Raw genomic sequence first — 16,429 nt, 5'->3', positions numbered from 1 at the left:
TGTTGTAAAGCACACAGTTAGAAATGTCTACATTTCTTTGAAGTGACAAACAGTAGTCAGGTTGATGCACCTTCTGTAAGTCCAAGGCACCTAGTATTGTTCTGATATAGATGTATCTTACCTCTCTAAGAGACACAAGTTATGGGCTGGTAAGATAACAGTTCTTGGCCAGAGGTTAAGCTAAAATACTTTCTGTGGTGAGAATTCAAAACTATGAGTCAGTAATTACTTTTGAAGTCATGGCACATACACCAATCACTCTTTTAAGAATGCCCAAATTTTACAGTCAACAAGGTACACATCTAGCAGAGATCCTGCTCTGATATTCCTTACATTTGTCAACCTGCCTAAATTAGGATTGAGCAAATATCTATATGGGAGTTTCAAATCAGAGACAAATGGTAGAATATTCTGACTGATATGATAGAGAAAATATCAAAAAACTGTCCATCTGGCTCTGAATATTCAATCATTCTTAAAACCAAAACAGCGCAATGAAAGGTAAAAGCATCACTGAAGGCTGTGGAACTGCATTTCAGAGAGAAATCTCTGGTACTCACTTGTAAAAATGGAACACCACACAAGCAAGTGATATAGTATTTTTAGCATCTAGTGGAGACCACTGGGAAAACTCTGAAAGTGAGCTGTGTGTCCACTAAGGAAAACCACATGGTCCTCTTTGGAGCTGGGGAGGAACAGCCAGAGATAAGGAATTCACTACTGACCTTTACACCCTTCCTGCAGCTTAGTCCCTCAGAGTAAAAGGAGCTCTCAGAGTAGGAGCAGTCTCTATTTGAAGGCAATGCCGCTTCACAGTATGAAATACATAAAGCTTCTGGTGTCGAAATGATAAATACAAGCCAAAGCCAAATGCTCTTAAAGATCCCTCCATGGGACATTAACCTCTGCTAACCATACAACTGCCTGACACCACAGAAAGAAAAGCTGTGGCTCTCATACCGTTAAAATCCCTGGCACGTTTAGAAAAAGTGTCAAGACCACAGCTTTATCAAAGGTTTTTGTTTGACCAGCTCTGGCAACAAACCAAGTTAGAGCTTTTGTATTGCGCTAGTTTAATAAGGTAGATTGGAGTTTTGGTAGCTGGTGTGAGTTCAGAAGAGCCACGTTCTGTAACCTCCAGCAGCATTTTCAGAGGAGCTCCAGAATATTTCAACATGATTGGGCTGTAGTACTATAAATTCGACGTTAAAACCATTAAGTAAAGCTATACTGACCTCTATACTACATCATTTTATTCTGGTAAAGTTCTAAGAACAAGACCAAGAATCCAGCAAGCTCAATCTTTAATTGGGACACTGTGCTTCATCATCATAAATATCTTAGACACTGCAGTAACCTGTGTAAGTTCATACAGTTTTGTCACTGAAAAAACATAGATAAGCACACTGAAGTATGTCTTCATTGAAAGAATTATTTCCAGAATAAGGTTAACAAGTAACTTACCTAACAACTCTGGTTCTCATGGTAGTATTAGCTGGCCATTTGTTTTGAACAGACTTCTGTAGGCACCCATAAATATACCTCAATGTCCTGCAGAAATAGTAGCTCATTACCCATTCCATTAAACTTACAGAATAAAAAAAGCTGGTCAGAAAGAACCTAGACCAACTTCCTACGGGATGCAGAACTATTATCAACTTTATATTAATAACGTAGATTATCTTTACATTATAAATTTAAATTATAAATTTAAATTATAAATTAAATCCTAGTTAAAGTTAACAAATTTATAAAAATTATATTTTAAAAGTTTATTTTAAAAAGTAAATTTATAAATGACAAGGGAAATCCATTCTGTGCAATTCTGTGATGTGCATTACATATTTTGTAAATGTTCCCTTAAGTAGTATTCCCTTTTTTGAAAAAAGACCATTTTGATGGTTCATTTTTCTTTTCGTTTCTCTCTTAACTAAACAAAAACTATTCTTTCCATCCTGATGCATAGTGAAAAAAGCTATAAAGTTAAGCACCACAGCAACAGTCCTCTCCCATTAAAAAAAGGACATTTGTGGTGTTTTTCAGAAAATGTTGATCACTGCATCATATACTTTAAAGGACTGCAATTTTCAATGCTAACCTTGCCAGCACTAACACAAAAGAAAATTCCATGCTATTCCACTTACTCAAAATTGAGGGTTTCATATACTTTTAAAGCTAATTAAATATGAAAGGAGACTCTGTACTATCCACTTTTTATTAGCTTATTCAAATCTGAGGTACGAAAACAAGTTACTTTATCAATTAAAAGAAGTGGGGGAAAAATGGTCTCTGCATTTCCCTAGCAGAGAGAAACAGGCATAACATGGTATCATTATTACTACCTACCTGTATTTTTAATATGCTGTTAATAATTCAATCTCTTTTTCAGAGGAGAAAGACTGACAAATACATGTCATTGTCTGCTAACTACTACTGTTTTCTACCTTTTTGTAAAAATATGAGATTAATTATTTTATTACTATTTTGTCCCTTATCTCTTGAGTGTAGTAGTTTCTCCTTTAAAAAAAAACCAAGTGTGCCAGCCAGAGGCTTTTGTAAAACACTAGTAATTCCCAGAAGTGTTATTTTCCCCCTGTTTTCCTCTGTGTCTATACAGCAGCACTAGGATAACTCAGTAAAAAAATAATTTTAAGGTGCAATGTAATTAATGGAAACGAGAATTTTCAAATATAAATCTGAACAGAAAAGTGCATACTTACGGGGGCAGTATTTCTGCAGCCATGAATATCTTCTCCACCAGTTCTGAAAGTATACTGAGTAGATGTGCCAAATTAGTGTTTACATCTTCATTTTTTTCTAACTTCGAGGGATTTAACTAAAATAGAAAAAGAATAGGTTTCTTCAACTACATATATATATATATCGTTTCTGAATATTACACGCTGAATACTATTTCAAAGCAAATTAAATATTCTGCTACTGTACAAGTCTCTTACAGAACTCAACATGTTTCAGTGGCTTGTCAGGAAATGTGAAGCAATAGTTTTAAGTTCTAATACACGTATCTGGCTTTCATCAGCTTGGATATTCACTACTTTTCATCTGCATGACTTTTTTGTTCTCTCAATCCAAATTTCTGATGATTCCCATCTTTTCCACAATGAAGTTGACATGACGCACAGGAGTTAGGAGGATCATTTTTAAAAGAGTTTCAGGATCAGTAACAACCATTGAATATCACGAATTTTACAATTAAAGCAGAAGTTCTGACCTTGACTTCTACAATATCTTGGGTTTAACAAGAGTTACCTAGATTAGGACATTCAGTAACAGCTACTGAATCCCTGCTAAATAATTAAAAGTAATTTTGATTTAAAAACTCAATAAGTTCTACTATGAGTAATGTTTGAAGCCAAAATCAAGGGGAAAAAATCTCTTAATCAAGGAAAAACATACCTTAATTAATTTAGTTCCTGTATTTCTGATGTAACCAAAGTTTAGTCTAAGAGATTATTAAATGTCTCTAAAATTAATATTTAATGTAAACACAACATTTAGCGACCAATTATTGTGTCAACAAACCAAAACGTTCAAAAACACAGTTTAAGTATCACCTCACAGGACTGCTTGCTCTCCATGATCTTCAATATGGAGTCTTTCAGCGCATGATGAACAAAACTTGTTGCTGTGGCTTTCATATACTGCTCCATAAGTGTGCTTGCTAAAGTGGTGGCACGGAACAAGGTAGTAGCTTCATCTGTAAAAAGAAATAGTAAAGAGAAAAACTGAGAAAAGGAGACATCAAAAAAAGAGAGAGGACATGGTTACTCTTTGACATAAGCTGCAACTAAAAGAGAATAAAAGGATAGCACCAGAACCCTTTCCTCCCCACCTACCCAGAATTCCAATAAGTTTTTGTGTGATTTAGTGCAGTACCTTCCATGCTTATCTCTCTGTCATTTAGTGTTCGTAACAACAAGGACTCAAGCTTTTCATGAAGAAAAATTTTCAGTAAAATGCCAGCCAACAGTGTTCTATCCTGTCCACAAACATGGGATAAGGCATAGACTACATGAAGTTCTTTCTGGAGTATAAGCTGAAAGAAAAACAATTTTAAAATATTCAGAAGGTTCTCCTTACATATAACAGCTTTGGAAAAATATGATACTATATATCTATGTATCTATGTATATAAAGCTGTCACTTAAAAAATATTATTTGATTGCGTCAACCAGTGTTACTGAGATCCCTCTCAACCAATAAAAAATTAGTTTTGACAGATAAACCATGGATGGTTAAACTTAAGTTCATACCTCTTTAAACTCACTGTACTCTTCTTCTGGCATGATCTTCTCCATGGAATATCGTGCTCGAACACGCAAAGATCCTGGCTCAATACCCTTTAATGGGACATGGGAACTGAGTTGAAACCACTCATCTGTTGCATGTCCTTTTTGTAATCGGCTTAATTGGCAACGCATAAACACTTAAAGAAAGAAAAGCCTTGTTCAGGTACATTATCTCCACCAACACAGTGCTACTACTGAATAAAAAAAATACTTTTATTTTCAGTACATCATCATATTTCAGGAAAAAATACCAGCAAGAGTAAACAAAAAGCTTTTCATCAATATATTAATGGATTCATTCTCTCTTCCATAGCTTAATAGGGTCCTGTAAACTGAAGAAGAAATATATGGCAATCTATAAAGAATGTATACATATAAATGCGAATATGCCACACAAATATTGACATGGCTTTCCTTGTAACACCCAAGTAAGGATATAAAACAGTGCTACCCTGAAAATCCAGGCAGCAGTCAGAAACTAAAAAACAGGTTAAATGTTTAGAGTTCACTACTTCCTTTCCAGCCTTGGGCTGACACCACCATCAGGGTCTGCTTCTATTTATTATTACAGCGTTCCTATGGTATTCCCAAACACTAACGAATGTAGTTTTACAGCAACTCCAGTCTATATAACAGTTTGTGTGTGTTAAAGTGTTAAAAAGTGTTTAACAGTGTTTAAAAAAGTGTTCCCAAGCACTTGCTGACTAGATAATGAAAATCAGCTCAAGAATAGCCAAATCATTAACTGGTGATGATGGTACACTGAAATTGTCAAGCATTACCTGGACTGCAGCTAGCTAGCCAGCTACAGCAGCTGGGAGGGAACACAGGCCCATCCAGAGCAGGAACATGTGATTCTGAGTGGAGGGGTTTTTTCCACAAAGAAAGGCCCAGGCACTTTCAGAGGCAACACTGTGCCTGTGAAACAGCCACTATGCTCCAAGAGGAGTCCACAATTAGTTCTACATTTAACCTATCAGTCTGCACCACTCAGTCAAACACACTCTCTTTCCATAACAAAGATATTTCCATTTACTTTCCTCACATGAAAAACAAAAAAGCCATAAAATCGAGAGCTTATTTTTTTTACATTTCTGCAAAGCCAATACACCAATCTGCCTTGCAGAAATTGTCAACAGTTCCAGCAGATTTCTCATTGCCCTATTGTTGCAATTCATAGCAGGATATAATTTGACACTAGAAAAGAAGAAGATTGTATTTATAATGCCTCATTCATATTATATGCTGCTTGCTTCATATCCTTTGGAGCTGATGAACTGATAGAAGTTAATACATTTACATCAGTCAAATAGCATGAAAAACAATCATCACCTGCTACGTATCACCAGTGTGGATGGACTGTCATTAGACTACACAATGAATTGACTTCCCTAGTATACTTTTTTCCCTGGCATCAAAGCTCATACTCCACAACTAAGCAATGTGCTTTTCTTCTTATTTACCTGGACATGTAAAGCACATGTACCCCAGTGAGAGGAATGGTGAATGAAATACAGGACCTAGGATTAAATTATGATTTACTTTTTCCCTGTGCTTATAGCAGCACTTCTTAGCTATAATAGTATGACTTTAATTGATTTCCTTATGATTTTTAAAAAATCATGCCAAATATCTGTACAAGGACTGCAGAGTAGTTTGTTCATTATATTAAATGACTATGAAGTAGTAAGACTTTTTCCTCTTTATGTTACATTGAATTGGTAGACTCCTTTCTGTAAGATGCTTCTACTCAATATGAACTGATTTGAAATTAATCATCGTAGTGCAAAACCAAATCAGAATCTCCACTCCAGTTCAATACATTGTGGTGCTGTCCTTCCAGACCTACTAATTCAATTGTCAGTAGTAGCAGACGGAAGTCTACTAATAAATTCTAGGACTTTGGGTATTTCATCTTATATACATATTTGAGTAAGTCCTTATGCAATTTACAGTTAGAGAAACAAAAAAAAAGTTAATAGAATTGATGCAATTGATGCTGAACTGTATCATTTAGTATCATTTCTGACCATGTGGAATACTTAAAAAAAACTCTAAAGTAACTATAGAACATTCTTAATAGGCAAACTTCAATGTAAAGACCTGAAAACCCAGGAAATGTTTTAAAATACTGAAAAGGTAGCCTTCATTCATGTATCATTTTGGTATTTAAGTTTTGTGTGTTACGATGGAAGAAACAAAGCAGTGAATCCAACAATTAAATTTTGGACCTTCAATCAGCATTACATTGAAGGAAAAGGAAGCAGAAAAGGTGGGTTAACCCAGTTAAAAACGGGCAAGATGAATAGCAGCAGCTGTACAGGACTGCCACTTCATACCATTCTACAGGTAATATCTGTGGCCGAAAAGGAAAGGAAAGCTGGTTAGTTAAGGAAAGGAACCAGTTATCTTGCTTTTGAAGAGTTACAGGTTTATTTTGGCAGTGCAGCACAACATATATCAGAGAAGATGGGGTTTAGCTTTTATCCCAGTGAACTCCTCATAATTCATAGGGCTAGGAATGTAAGCAGAGGCGTATGTTCATTCAAGTTGACTTAGTGTAATCTTTATCTCAAAATGAGAGTTATGCTGGATTATGCTTATGCTGTGGGAGTGTAGATAACTGCAGTAAAGAAATTCAGTCAATCCTGCCCCTGACCTAGAACAGGAAGCCTTCCATCACCTGAATGCACAGAACTAACAGCATCTCCTTAATCTGGACAGAGAGGAGAAGACTACAAAAATACTTTCAAAGAAACTACTGAAGTATCCCACTAAGAATTAGCCTTTTAACATTAACATTTTAACATTCTCTTCCTAACCAAGGCTTTGGTTTAGATAGGTAATCAGTTTTCCAGCTCAAATGAATTCAAGACCAAGGTCACAACTGCAATTACAGCCTTTTAGTCTGTCAGAGAGAATGTACCTATTCTTCCTGCTGTGCAGAAACTTCTCTAGTGAAAGGACGAGAAAGAGATCTGAAATTAAATCAGATTCTGCAAGACCATTCAAAATTAGACTGATAGTTTCGGTTCAGCCAGGCAGAAACACCAATTTCATGTAGTGGTTTTGGCTTGCCAATTTGAAATTTTGTCCGACATACAGGAAGCCTAGCTGCTCCTCTCAGAAAAAAACCCACTTCTTTGGGTTGTCTTAAATGCCAAACCAGCACAACCTACTTTCGCTAAGGTTGCCCTACAGATCTTCATAAACTCCAGAAAAAAAACCAAAAATCAATAAATTAGCACTGGCATAAGTTACAGGTCAGTAATACAATATAAGCAAACTGAAAACAATTGCAGTAGATTATATATATATGCTCTGACTGCCTTGGAACGGACCGTTCAGAACATAAGGGAAAAAAAAAATCTTGGAACAAATTTGAACAGAGCAGGAGAGCCATCCTGCCCTGCAAGCATCAAAGATAGGCACAAGGCTGAAGCTGCTCCAGAACAAGTATATTGGGAAACAAGATACCTTGAACAGGGGAAAAAAAAAACCAACCACAAAGCAAAATTAAAGTATTGTGTGGAAGAGACCTGACCTTATAAAATATTTTTTTTTCTACCTAACAGCTTCAAATCCACATTCTTCAAACTCTTTATTTTCTAGGAAGCTAACAGATTCTACCACCTTGCTGTTGATTTCCTGGAACAAAAAACCACATTAAAGAAGCACCTGTCTGGCTAACATGAGGAGAAGAAAATACAGATCCTTTCCCATTCAAAGTGATACTGAAGTATCTCCAGATTTAAGCCAAAGAACAGTAATAAGGGAAGAAGACAGATGAAGTAAAATGGAAAGAAAAAAAGGGAAATTTTCTTCAGAGATTGCCAAGATTATTTTTTTAAATAAAGAATTGCACCCTTCCCTATCTCACTGGAAGCAACCAAAAACCTGGAAAGAAATTCCATGTAATTAGACTCCATAAAACTTAACATTTTTTGAAGCAGACTAATGTTGAAAATTTCTCTTTGCTCTTGGATTTTGAAAAGCACAGTCATTGTCTAGCAATAGTTACCATAGTGCAGACCTATGTCAGACATACAGGACTGGAGTATAGTGCATTTTTATGACTAAAATCAGTCGAAGTTCTCAATATAAAAACATTAATGGAAAGCCAGTATCAGACGTCGAAAACACACATACGCAGTTTGGTGAACCTAAAAATTTACTTAATTCCCTGGTGACAATCCTTGACAAAAGCAATAACCACACAAAGTATTCACCACTGAAATGTATAAGCATGTTTTACAGAAAAATACTTACATATATCTGGATCTTTACTTTTCTTTGTTTTGTTACTAAGACTTATCTCAAATCTGTTAATATCAGATGAAAGATCACTAGGAGAAAAGACAGAGAGCCTCAATTAATACTATACATGGCAGGCATTTAAGCTTTTCCTAATTCCATTTCAATCCCGAGTTATCACTATCAGCCACTTATATTAGCAAACATAGGTGCCTACAGAAAATTCTGCCTATGCAGAATTTGTCTGAAAGGTTGTTTCTGTATAAACATATATACAGTATTTTTAAAAATACTGTGGAACAATAAACACGTGTTAAGAATCTTAAATCCAATACAAATTAAAAGTGAAATTCACTAATTCACAATAATTAAGACTTACTCAAAGACAAATTCTTCAGACCACACAGGGTTTTGTCCTTCCCTGATGTGTGTTTTTGCTACCTGGACACTGTTCAGGTAGATGTTACAATATGGATTTGTAAAATGCTTTACTGGGAGCGTATGGGCTTCTTCTACATGCAAAACGAGACTGCTGACCTGAAGAAAAAATTAACAATTAAATTTTTGTTGCTAAAATACAAAGCACATGAATGTATTATTTTTAATCCTCTATGCAGAGGCCTAATGTTAATATGCGAATACTGAATACAAAACTCCTTATTAGAGAAGCAAAGACCAAAGGTATTAGAACATTTTAAGAATCACAACGAACAAAGTAAGAGTAACTCAAATAATTACTGAAAACCCATGTTTTTAATGCATCTTGGGTTTTTATTTTAAACTTATTTTTGAGGTATTAGGATTTGCAAATAACTACTTTTCCAGACACAGAAGATTTTACTGAAATGGAAGACTGGCACTTTGAGTAAGATGAATAATTCCAAATACATGGTTTATTGTTTGGTGCTTTTGTAACTGATTATGTAAAATTTTCTTGTGCAATGCCTTACATTGTATTCTTTTATGTAGATAAGCACTATCTTTGCTTTTGAAAAAAAGAATTCCCTTATTGCTTTGCTTTTGCACCCTGAAGCTCCCAACTGCACCTGTCACTTTATCTGTAAATTCACCTAATTTAGTTCACTTAATCATAAGTATCCAAACTTCTTTAATATTCACAACCAAACAGTTGGGGTTTATTACTTTTTATTCTCTACTGCCTGTAACAAATAACTACATTCAGTGTTTCCAAGATTAAATCATATGAGGAATTCTTGAAGTATTTCCCAGTTATTCTCCAGTCATTACAGACGTAACTATTTAAGACTGACTGCCTTCTCTCTCTGAAGGAATTCTGGCACATATGGCACTTTCAAGAGGCCAAGAGAAACTAAGACACAAGCATGGCTCAGCATGTATTTATTACATAAAATGAGTATCATTAGTTAAATAATATGCATTTATATGCAAATGAAATGTAAAAAATGAGTATTTTATATATTTATCATATAAATTTTAATAATTTTTTTTGTTTTCGTGCTTTATGAATTTTTTAGTTTTCCCATGTGAGGCATATTCGAAAATCTGCTGACTTCTTTAGACTTTTATTCAGGATTTGCTACTGTTGAAAGGAAAATTCTGAGATTTATGAACATGATTTTGCACAGAGACAAAATACTCCTCTACATGCACCTCCAACCCCACAATATCAGCTTCACCTGACGCAGACGTTTATTTGATGTTCCTGGACTGGTTTTTCTTAAACTGCAGAACACCTGCAGAGCTTTCATCCAGTCCTAAGAGAGAAGGATGCAGAAAAATATAATGAAATCAAGTCAGACACAGATTCTTGGAGTACAAGAGACATATCTGCAAAATGTATCTGAATTTTCACTTTAGTTTGGCAAAACCTAAATTTTCTGTAATTCCACAGTACAAAAGTCTGAATATTAAAGCAAATTTATTATTAAAGCAAATTTATTTACTAAGCAAAACTTCATAAAGAATTTACAAATCTGAACCATTTTCTTTTAGAATTCCTTAGAATTAATTTAGAATTAGCTTCTTTTAGAAGCTAATGGCTGTACAGTTACTAATGGCTATACAATGTGACCTTTGCCAATTTTCCAGTGTAGTGATACTACAAGAAATTGCAAATTATATGTAAAACTTAGCAAAATTTGTTGGCTTCTGAAAAAATTGCATTTAACAGGCCAAACTGGTCTGATTATTCTCTCCAGTAGTCCCATATGGCAGTCATAACACTGTATACTTCAAACAAAAATTGAATAATTAATAGAGAAACACAGAGCATATATTCAACATGCTCCGGTTTTTCTTTGGAAGTGGAAGATACATTACAGTCTCATTCTCCAATTACTGTCTCCCAACCATTAAATCCTGTACGTTTCTTGCAAAGCACAAAATTTAGGTTTGGACCCACAGTCTTCTCTTCAGTCAGTATCTCAAAGATCTGCCATCTACTCTCAAAGAACAATTTAACAATGTCATTAAAACACCCACAACACTGATTCAATCATTCTTCACAACATCCTCCACATTTTAAAAATAAAGGAATAGGTACTGCGTCTATTCCCAGCTTTGTGAGTTAGGCTTCAGCTTTCAAATCCTTCCAAGGAAAAGCTTTCAGCTACACCCCACCAAGCTTCTATTTTTCTATGAAATGTTAGAAAGTAAAGAAAGCTGAGCTGAAACAACTGTGTTGTGTACAAACGCAGTGAACAGCTTGTTAAGCAGTTTCAATACCAAAAGCAAATTAAACCAAATGTTCAGGAAACAAAACAGAATATTCTATCTTCTACACATTCTTAATTATTTTACTTTTTAGAAAACAAAAATTTTACAGATATTACAAAAATTAATTAAGGAGCATGGAATTTATGTATTCTGAATTACGATACAGCATACTGCTTCTTAAAGACAGTATTATAATGACAGTATTATGACAGTTGTATGATAAATACCACTACATCATTCTTATGTCATCTCTGCAAACTTAGCAATTTGCATTAATTTAACAGGAAAATCTGGGTTTTCCTTGATATACAGCATACAAAAAAACTGTATTTATACAGACTTCATGGTCTGGTGAATACAGTCTGTTATAAGTGCTCTAAAAGGCTTTCATTCCATTCAAATAACATCAAATACATCACAGCTGTGAACTTGGAGAGCTTAAAACTTAAACAAGAACAGTGTGTCATTTTAGATACAATCTGGTCGTAAAATAATTTCTCAGAAGCAGGCTTGTATCTCACAATTCTTAATCAGTGAACCTAACTGTTAAAATAGCTAGTAATTAAAGACACCATATAAACCCAGTAAATCTTACACTGCGCACCATCAGGGCTGAAGACCATGCATGATTACCAGCTAATATACATAGCAAATAACTGGAAAAGGCAGTTCAATGACTGCCTACTCACTCTGGTCACTGGACACATATACATGCATCAGCATTTTATTTATTTCACTCTGAAGCAAAACTCTCACTTATTATGCTGTGTTTTATAACAGAGAAAAGACCTGGAGAGTAAATTTTGTCTTTTGAATTGGATTAAGTCAAAAAATATACATGTTCTCCAGAAACAGAAAACAGAAAATAACTCAAGTTCTGCACATGGGACCTGACTGGACTTTGTCAAAATTGAAACCCTGAAAAACAGGTAATACAGGTGCTGGATTTTCAGCACTAACCTTTCCCCTCAGGGATCTTCTACTAGTCAATTTTACACCTGCTATACAATCACTAAATATTTGTGAGACATTTGCTTCGTGTTTCAGAAGAGCAACATAATTGAACAGCACAACATAAAAAGTTACATTTTTTACACTTAGCAAATAAAAGATCTCACCTGTGCTTGTTCTGGAGTTTCACCTGCAAAGTAAAAGATGTAATGCTCTTCACTAAAGTGCTGAACTACTATCTGAAAACAGTTTGGCCTTAAAAATAAAAAAAAAAAAACAACAAAAATAAGTTCAGTTAATCTTCACTTGATCTGTGCCAAAGTTTACACTGAACTAACAGATTTCTGCTGTTTGTCTTTAAGGTACAGTGAATAATTGCATCAATATTTGTTCATCTACATGTTACCATCACACATGGAAAGAGGAAGAACTCCAACAAGATTTCTCAAATCTTCAAAAACTGCATTTTTTTTAATGTATTGTGTCATTTTAAGAAAACTAAACGGTACATGCAGCCTACTTCAGAATATCAACACATTTTTAGAATGGTGTGTATTGAACAAGCATGTATGCTGTCTTGCAGTCAAGGCAAAAAAACAGCCATCTGAAAAGACTTGTCAACAAGGATTATTCCTAGAGAGTTTAAAAGCAGCAGAGGTTCAGCATTACTTCACAACCAGTTAATCATACATTAAGGATTTTCCTTTCAGGAAATGGTATTAACCTAAGGAGTTCCCTACATGAATATGTCCCACAGATCTCATGACCAGTGAAATGTGTACTAGATCATACACGAAACACGAGTGAACGTGACACAAACCTCTAGACCTTAAATGCTGCAGAAGTACAGACTTCACTGTACTCCTGTGAAAAGAGCAGAGACAGGTTTTTATCAGCTACTTGAAGTGCAGGAGGAACTCTGTCTCAGCTGCAGTTACTAATAGCTTCCTAAGCTCCTGTAACCATGCAAGTTCTCCTACACACGTTTAAGTACCACCTAACACCTAACTATGCTCCAACCCACAATACAGGGTTTCTTAAAAGCTCTTTAAGAGAAAAGAAACAGAATAATTACTGATATACAATATATACCAAAGCTTTCCTGCCTAATTGTCCACTACAGAGAGAACATTTCAATAATTTTTAAAATAATCTTTATCTATATCTGTGCTCCTCATTTCAGTAGTTAGATGTTGGAGTTTTTCAAAATTATTATGAAGATTTTAAAAACCCACAAGCAAATAGAGGAAAGCATCAGTCTTTGCAGATCAAGAAATGCCACTAATTTTAATCATTTGTCTCTAAGTTTTTTCACAAAGAAGCTGACTATATATAATTCTTCAATAAATATTAAGAACCCTAGGAAAACCAGAATTTCTAACTTCTACTACTTATTACATAAGTAAATGTAGTTATTTCTTCTAAAAACTCTGTAATACAGGCCAGTGAAGTTGATTTTGTAACTACCAATGAAAAAATACATAAACTCTCTTCTTAATTTCTAGTGATATCTAGAAGACTTCTGATTCTCAGCTTTCTTGCTGATAATCATGTCCCTTGTGGTCAGCCTATTTTGAATATCAAAATATTACAGTAAATAAGATTTGATGTGTAAGTAACTCTGAGTATAGTAATTGTGCAAAAACAATCTCTGAGAATGTTTACTTATATGAACTAGTATACTGCAAAGTACTTGTTTTTAAATAGAAAAGCACCTACAAACTTCCAACCAAGTTACCTTTCAAATATCAAAATAACGTAGAACTTTAAAAATTTTAAAAAATTCTTTATCATATTAACTCTTGGTGCAATAGGATTAAAAAAAGCCAATGTCCTACCTGCCAAATAAACTGTCATGTACTCCATAGACAGAACACACGCTGAGGTCTATTAGTCCTTTGGGTTTTGTGGCTCGTTTTTCACTTTCGAAATAAATAAGCTGGGCATCATTTCCCTCTAATATAAAGTATAAGTTTTTCCATCTCTTTCCTTTACCTGTACAAGAATCAAGCAATCGTTACAATACTAAAACAACACGTAAATTTTGTAAATTAAGGAAACAGGAGAAGGCAGTAAAGTTTCTGTCCAATTCCAAAGAGAAGAACAATCTACAGATAATGCTTGAGTTTTAATATCAGTATACACATTCAGTTTTATACAACATGTGACTAAAACCAAATCCTCTTCATAAATGCAGGCAGAGTTGCAAAAGGCTCTTCAAACATTTTCAGTGCTTTCAACAGTATTATCCAAGTGCATACAAGCTGCCGCAACAGTGAGCTCCTCTCAGTGTTACACCTGTATCTACAGAGATTGCCAATAGTGACAGTGTGGACCCCATTCATTAGACCTTTTTAAATAACTGGACTCTTGACATTAAAATATTATCCCTAAACTCTGACCAATGTTTAATAGATTGCATTACAATACCTTAAAACATATAGCTGAAGAACAGAAATATAAGTATTTTATATTCAAATTTAAATCAGAATCAACCTACAAGCACAACCGTATGTAAGAATTTGGCTGGTTCCACTTGCTGCAGAGAAAGGTTCTTTGAATTACAATCGATTATGAGCATTCTCAAACAAATAAATGCTTAAATCAGAGTACTATTTAGAAAAAACTTTCAGCCTTTATTTTAAATTTTAATAGTCATAAATCCACTGGGTCCTCAATAAGCTATTAGCAACATTGTTATCAAAATACAAATGTAACACTCATTTATTATACTGTGACTCCTAGAGTGATTTTATTGTATTTATTCCATATACACACTATGTGCATCTCCTACAAGAGTACTCCAATTTGCCCCTTTTAGCTTAATTTTTCCAAGTCATTCTTATTTCATTCCTTACACTGTGACAGCTCTCTATACCTCTCAGAATAAGCCTTCTCAACAAATGAGATGCTTCCCTTGTTCTGTTCAGAAGGTATCATTTGGGGTGGTTTAGGGTTTTTTAATGTCTCTTTTATTAGGCTACATGTAAACTCTTACCTTTTTTCTTGCATTTGGTCACTATCCAGAATATCACCTGTAACTTATCCTTTTTATAATTTGCAAAAATTTTTATATTGATATCTTTTTTCTGTGTTCATGAATGCTGATTTTTGCAAAAAGTAGAAATACAACACTCTGCAAGGGACTAGGTTCCTCAAAACTTCAAAGACTTGTTCAATGGAAATTCTTCAGAGTAATACCAAAGATTACACTGAAATAAGTCAAGCTTTTAATGTGCTTATTTTATGTTATGCTGTGTCAGCATTAGAATCACAAAAAGTCACTATATCCTTTGTATGGCAGACTGTGCATTTTATATTTAAGACTGAAAACAAACAACCTGACTTGGAATAATCAAAATTAAACCAGCTGTTCTCTGCAGTGAATGTAGATTTACACTATTCTAGCTCGCTCAAACCTCTATCAATTAGAACTTAGTGAGTTCCATATTAAGCACAAACATTTAATGAAAATATATTTAATGATTTTGAAGGCTACCTTTGAAAAGGATGCCTGGGTTTTGTGCTGTGTTGATTTTTTCAGAACTGCCAACCAAAATTATCACACTGCATGGAATTTCATGCATTACATTTTTCTATTCATCTACTACTTAAGGAAAGAGATCTTTACTCCTTATACACTTTGTAGACCCTTTTGCCTACTTCAATTTCGTTCTTTCTAGTACCACTGAACTCACTAAATTCAGCTAGGAGGTGCTGATCTCTGCTCTCTGGTGACCAACATTAGGCAACGTGGAAATGGAAAGAAGTTGAATCAGGGAAAGCTCAGATTAGACCTTACGAAAAAGTTCTTCACTGAGGAAGTGGCTGGTCCTAGGAACAGGGTATGCAGGAAATGCTCACAGCCTGTCAGGGTTTAAGGAGCATCTAGATCATGCTCTTAGTCATGTCGTTTAGTTTTCGGTGGACCTTCAAGGAGCATGATCTTTATGACTCCCTTCCAATTTAAGATACTGTATGATTCTAGGATCCGTATCTGCTTTTTCTCTCCCTTTAAAAAACAACAGAGGCAAACGTAACTCACTTTTTTTCAGAAGATAACCTTTTTTAATAATATTTTTATAAAAAGCATCCTTTGTTTTCCGACGAATTGTATTGTAGATTTCTTTTCCATCCACTGTATCATTAAGGACTTGTTCTTGGTGCTAGAAAACATATCAGAAAAACATACTTTAAGCTCAGAAATTGCCATTAAA

The 16,429-nt window shown here is 34.6% G+C and overlaps 1 protein-coding gene across 2 annotated transcripts in view; it reads right to left on the bottom strand.

Annotated features, from left to right (window-relative positions):
* The window catches only part of RASA1 (RAS p21 protein activator 1), a 55,882-nt gene that overhangs the window by 6,377 nt on the left and 33,076 nt on the right, over positions 1-16,429 (bottom strand). Inside the window, exons 10-21 of one of the 2 annotated variants that reach the window (XR_015799238.1) lie at positions 16,258-16,378; positions 14,051-14,207; positions 12,380-12,467; positions 10,223-10,300; positions 8,944-9,101; positions 8,580-8,656; positions 4,275-4,447; positions 3,898-4,057; positions 3,576-3,718; positions 2,721-2,836; positions 1,465-1,551; positions 561-685 (exon numbers count right to left, since the gene is read on the bottom strand). Coding sequence is in view for 1 of the 2 variants with exons in the window: in XM_014892685.2 (XP_014748171.2) it covers positions 1,465-1,551; positions 2,721-2,836; positions 3,576-3,718; positions 3,898-4,057; positions 4,275-4,447; positions 8,580-8,656; positions 8,944-9,101; positions 10,223-10,300; positions 12,380-12,467; positions 14,051-14,207; positions 16,258-16,378 (1,358 nt within the window). In the remaining variant the exon portion in view is untranslated. The remainder of the gene's footprint in view (positions 1-560; positions 686-1,464; positions 1,552-2,720; positions 2,837-3,575; positions 3,719-3,897; positions 4,058-4,274; positions 4,448-8,579; positions 8,657-8,943; positions 9,102-10,222; positions 10,301-12,379; positions 12,468-14,050; positions 14,208-16,257; positions 16,379-16,429) is intronic. The other variant, XM_014892685.2, reaches the window with a different exon arrangement.

The sequence above is a fragment of the Sturnus vulgaris genome, chromosome Z, assembly GCF_052056855.1.
Source record: "Sturnus vulgaris isolate bStuVul1 chromosome Z, bStuVul1.hap1, whole genome shotgun sequence".
Classification (NCBI taxonomy): Eukaryota; Metazoa; Chordata; class Aves; order Passeriformes; family Sturnidae; genus Sturnus; species Sturnus vulgaris.
The sequence above is the reverse complement of the archived record's forward strand: the minus strand, read 5'-3'. Positions and strand labels throughout refer to the sequence as shown.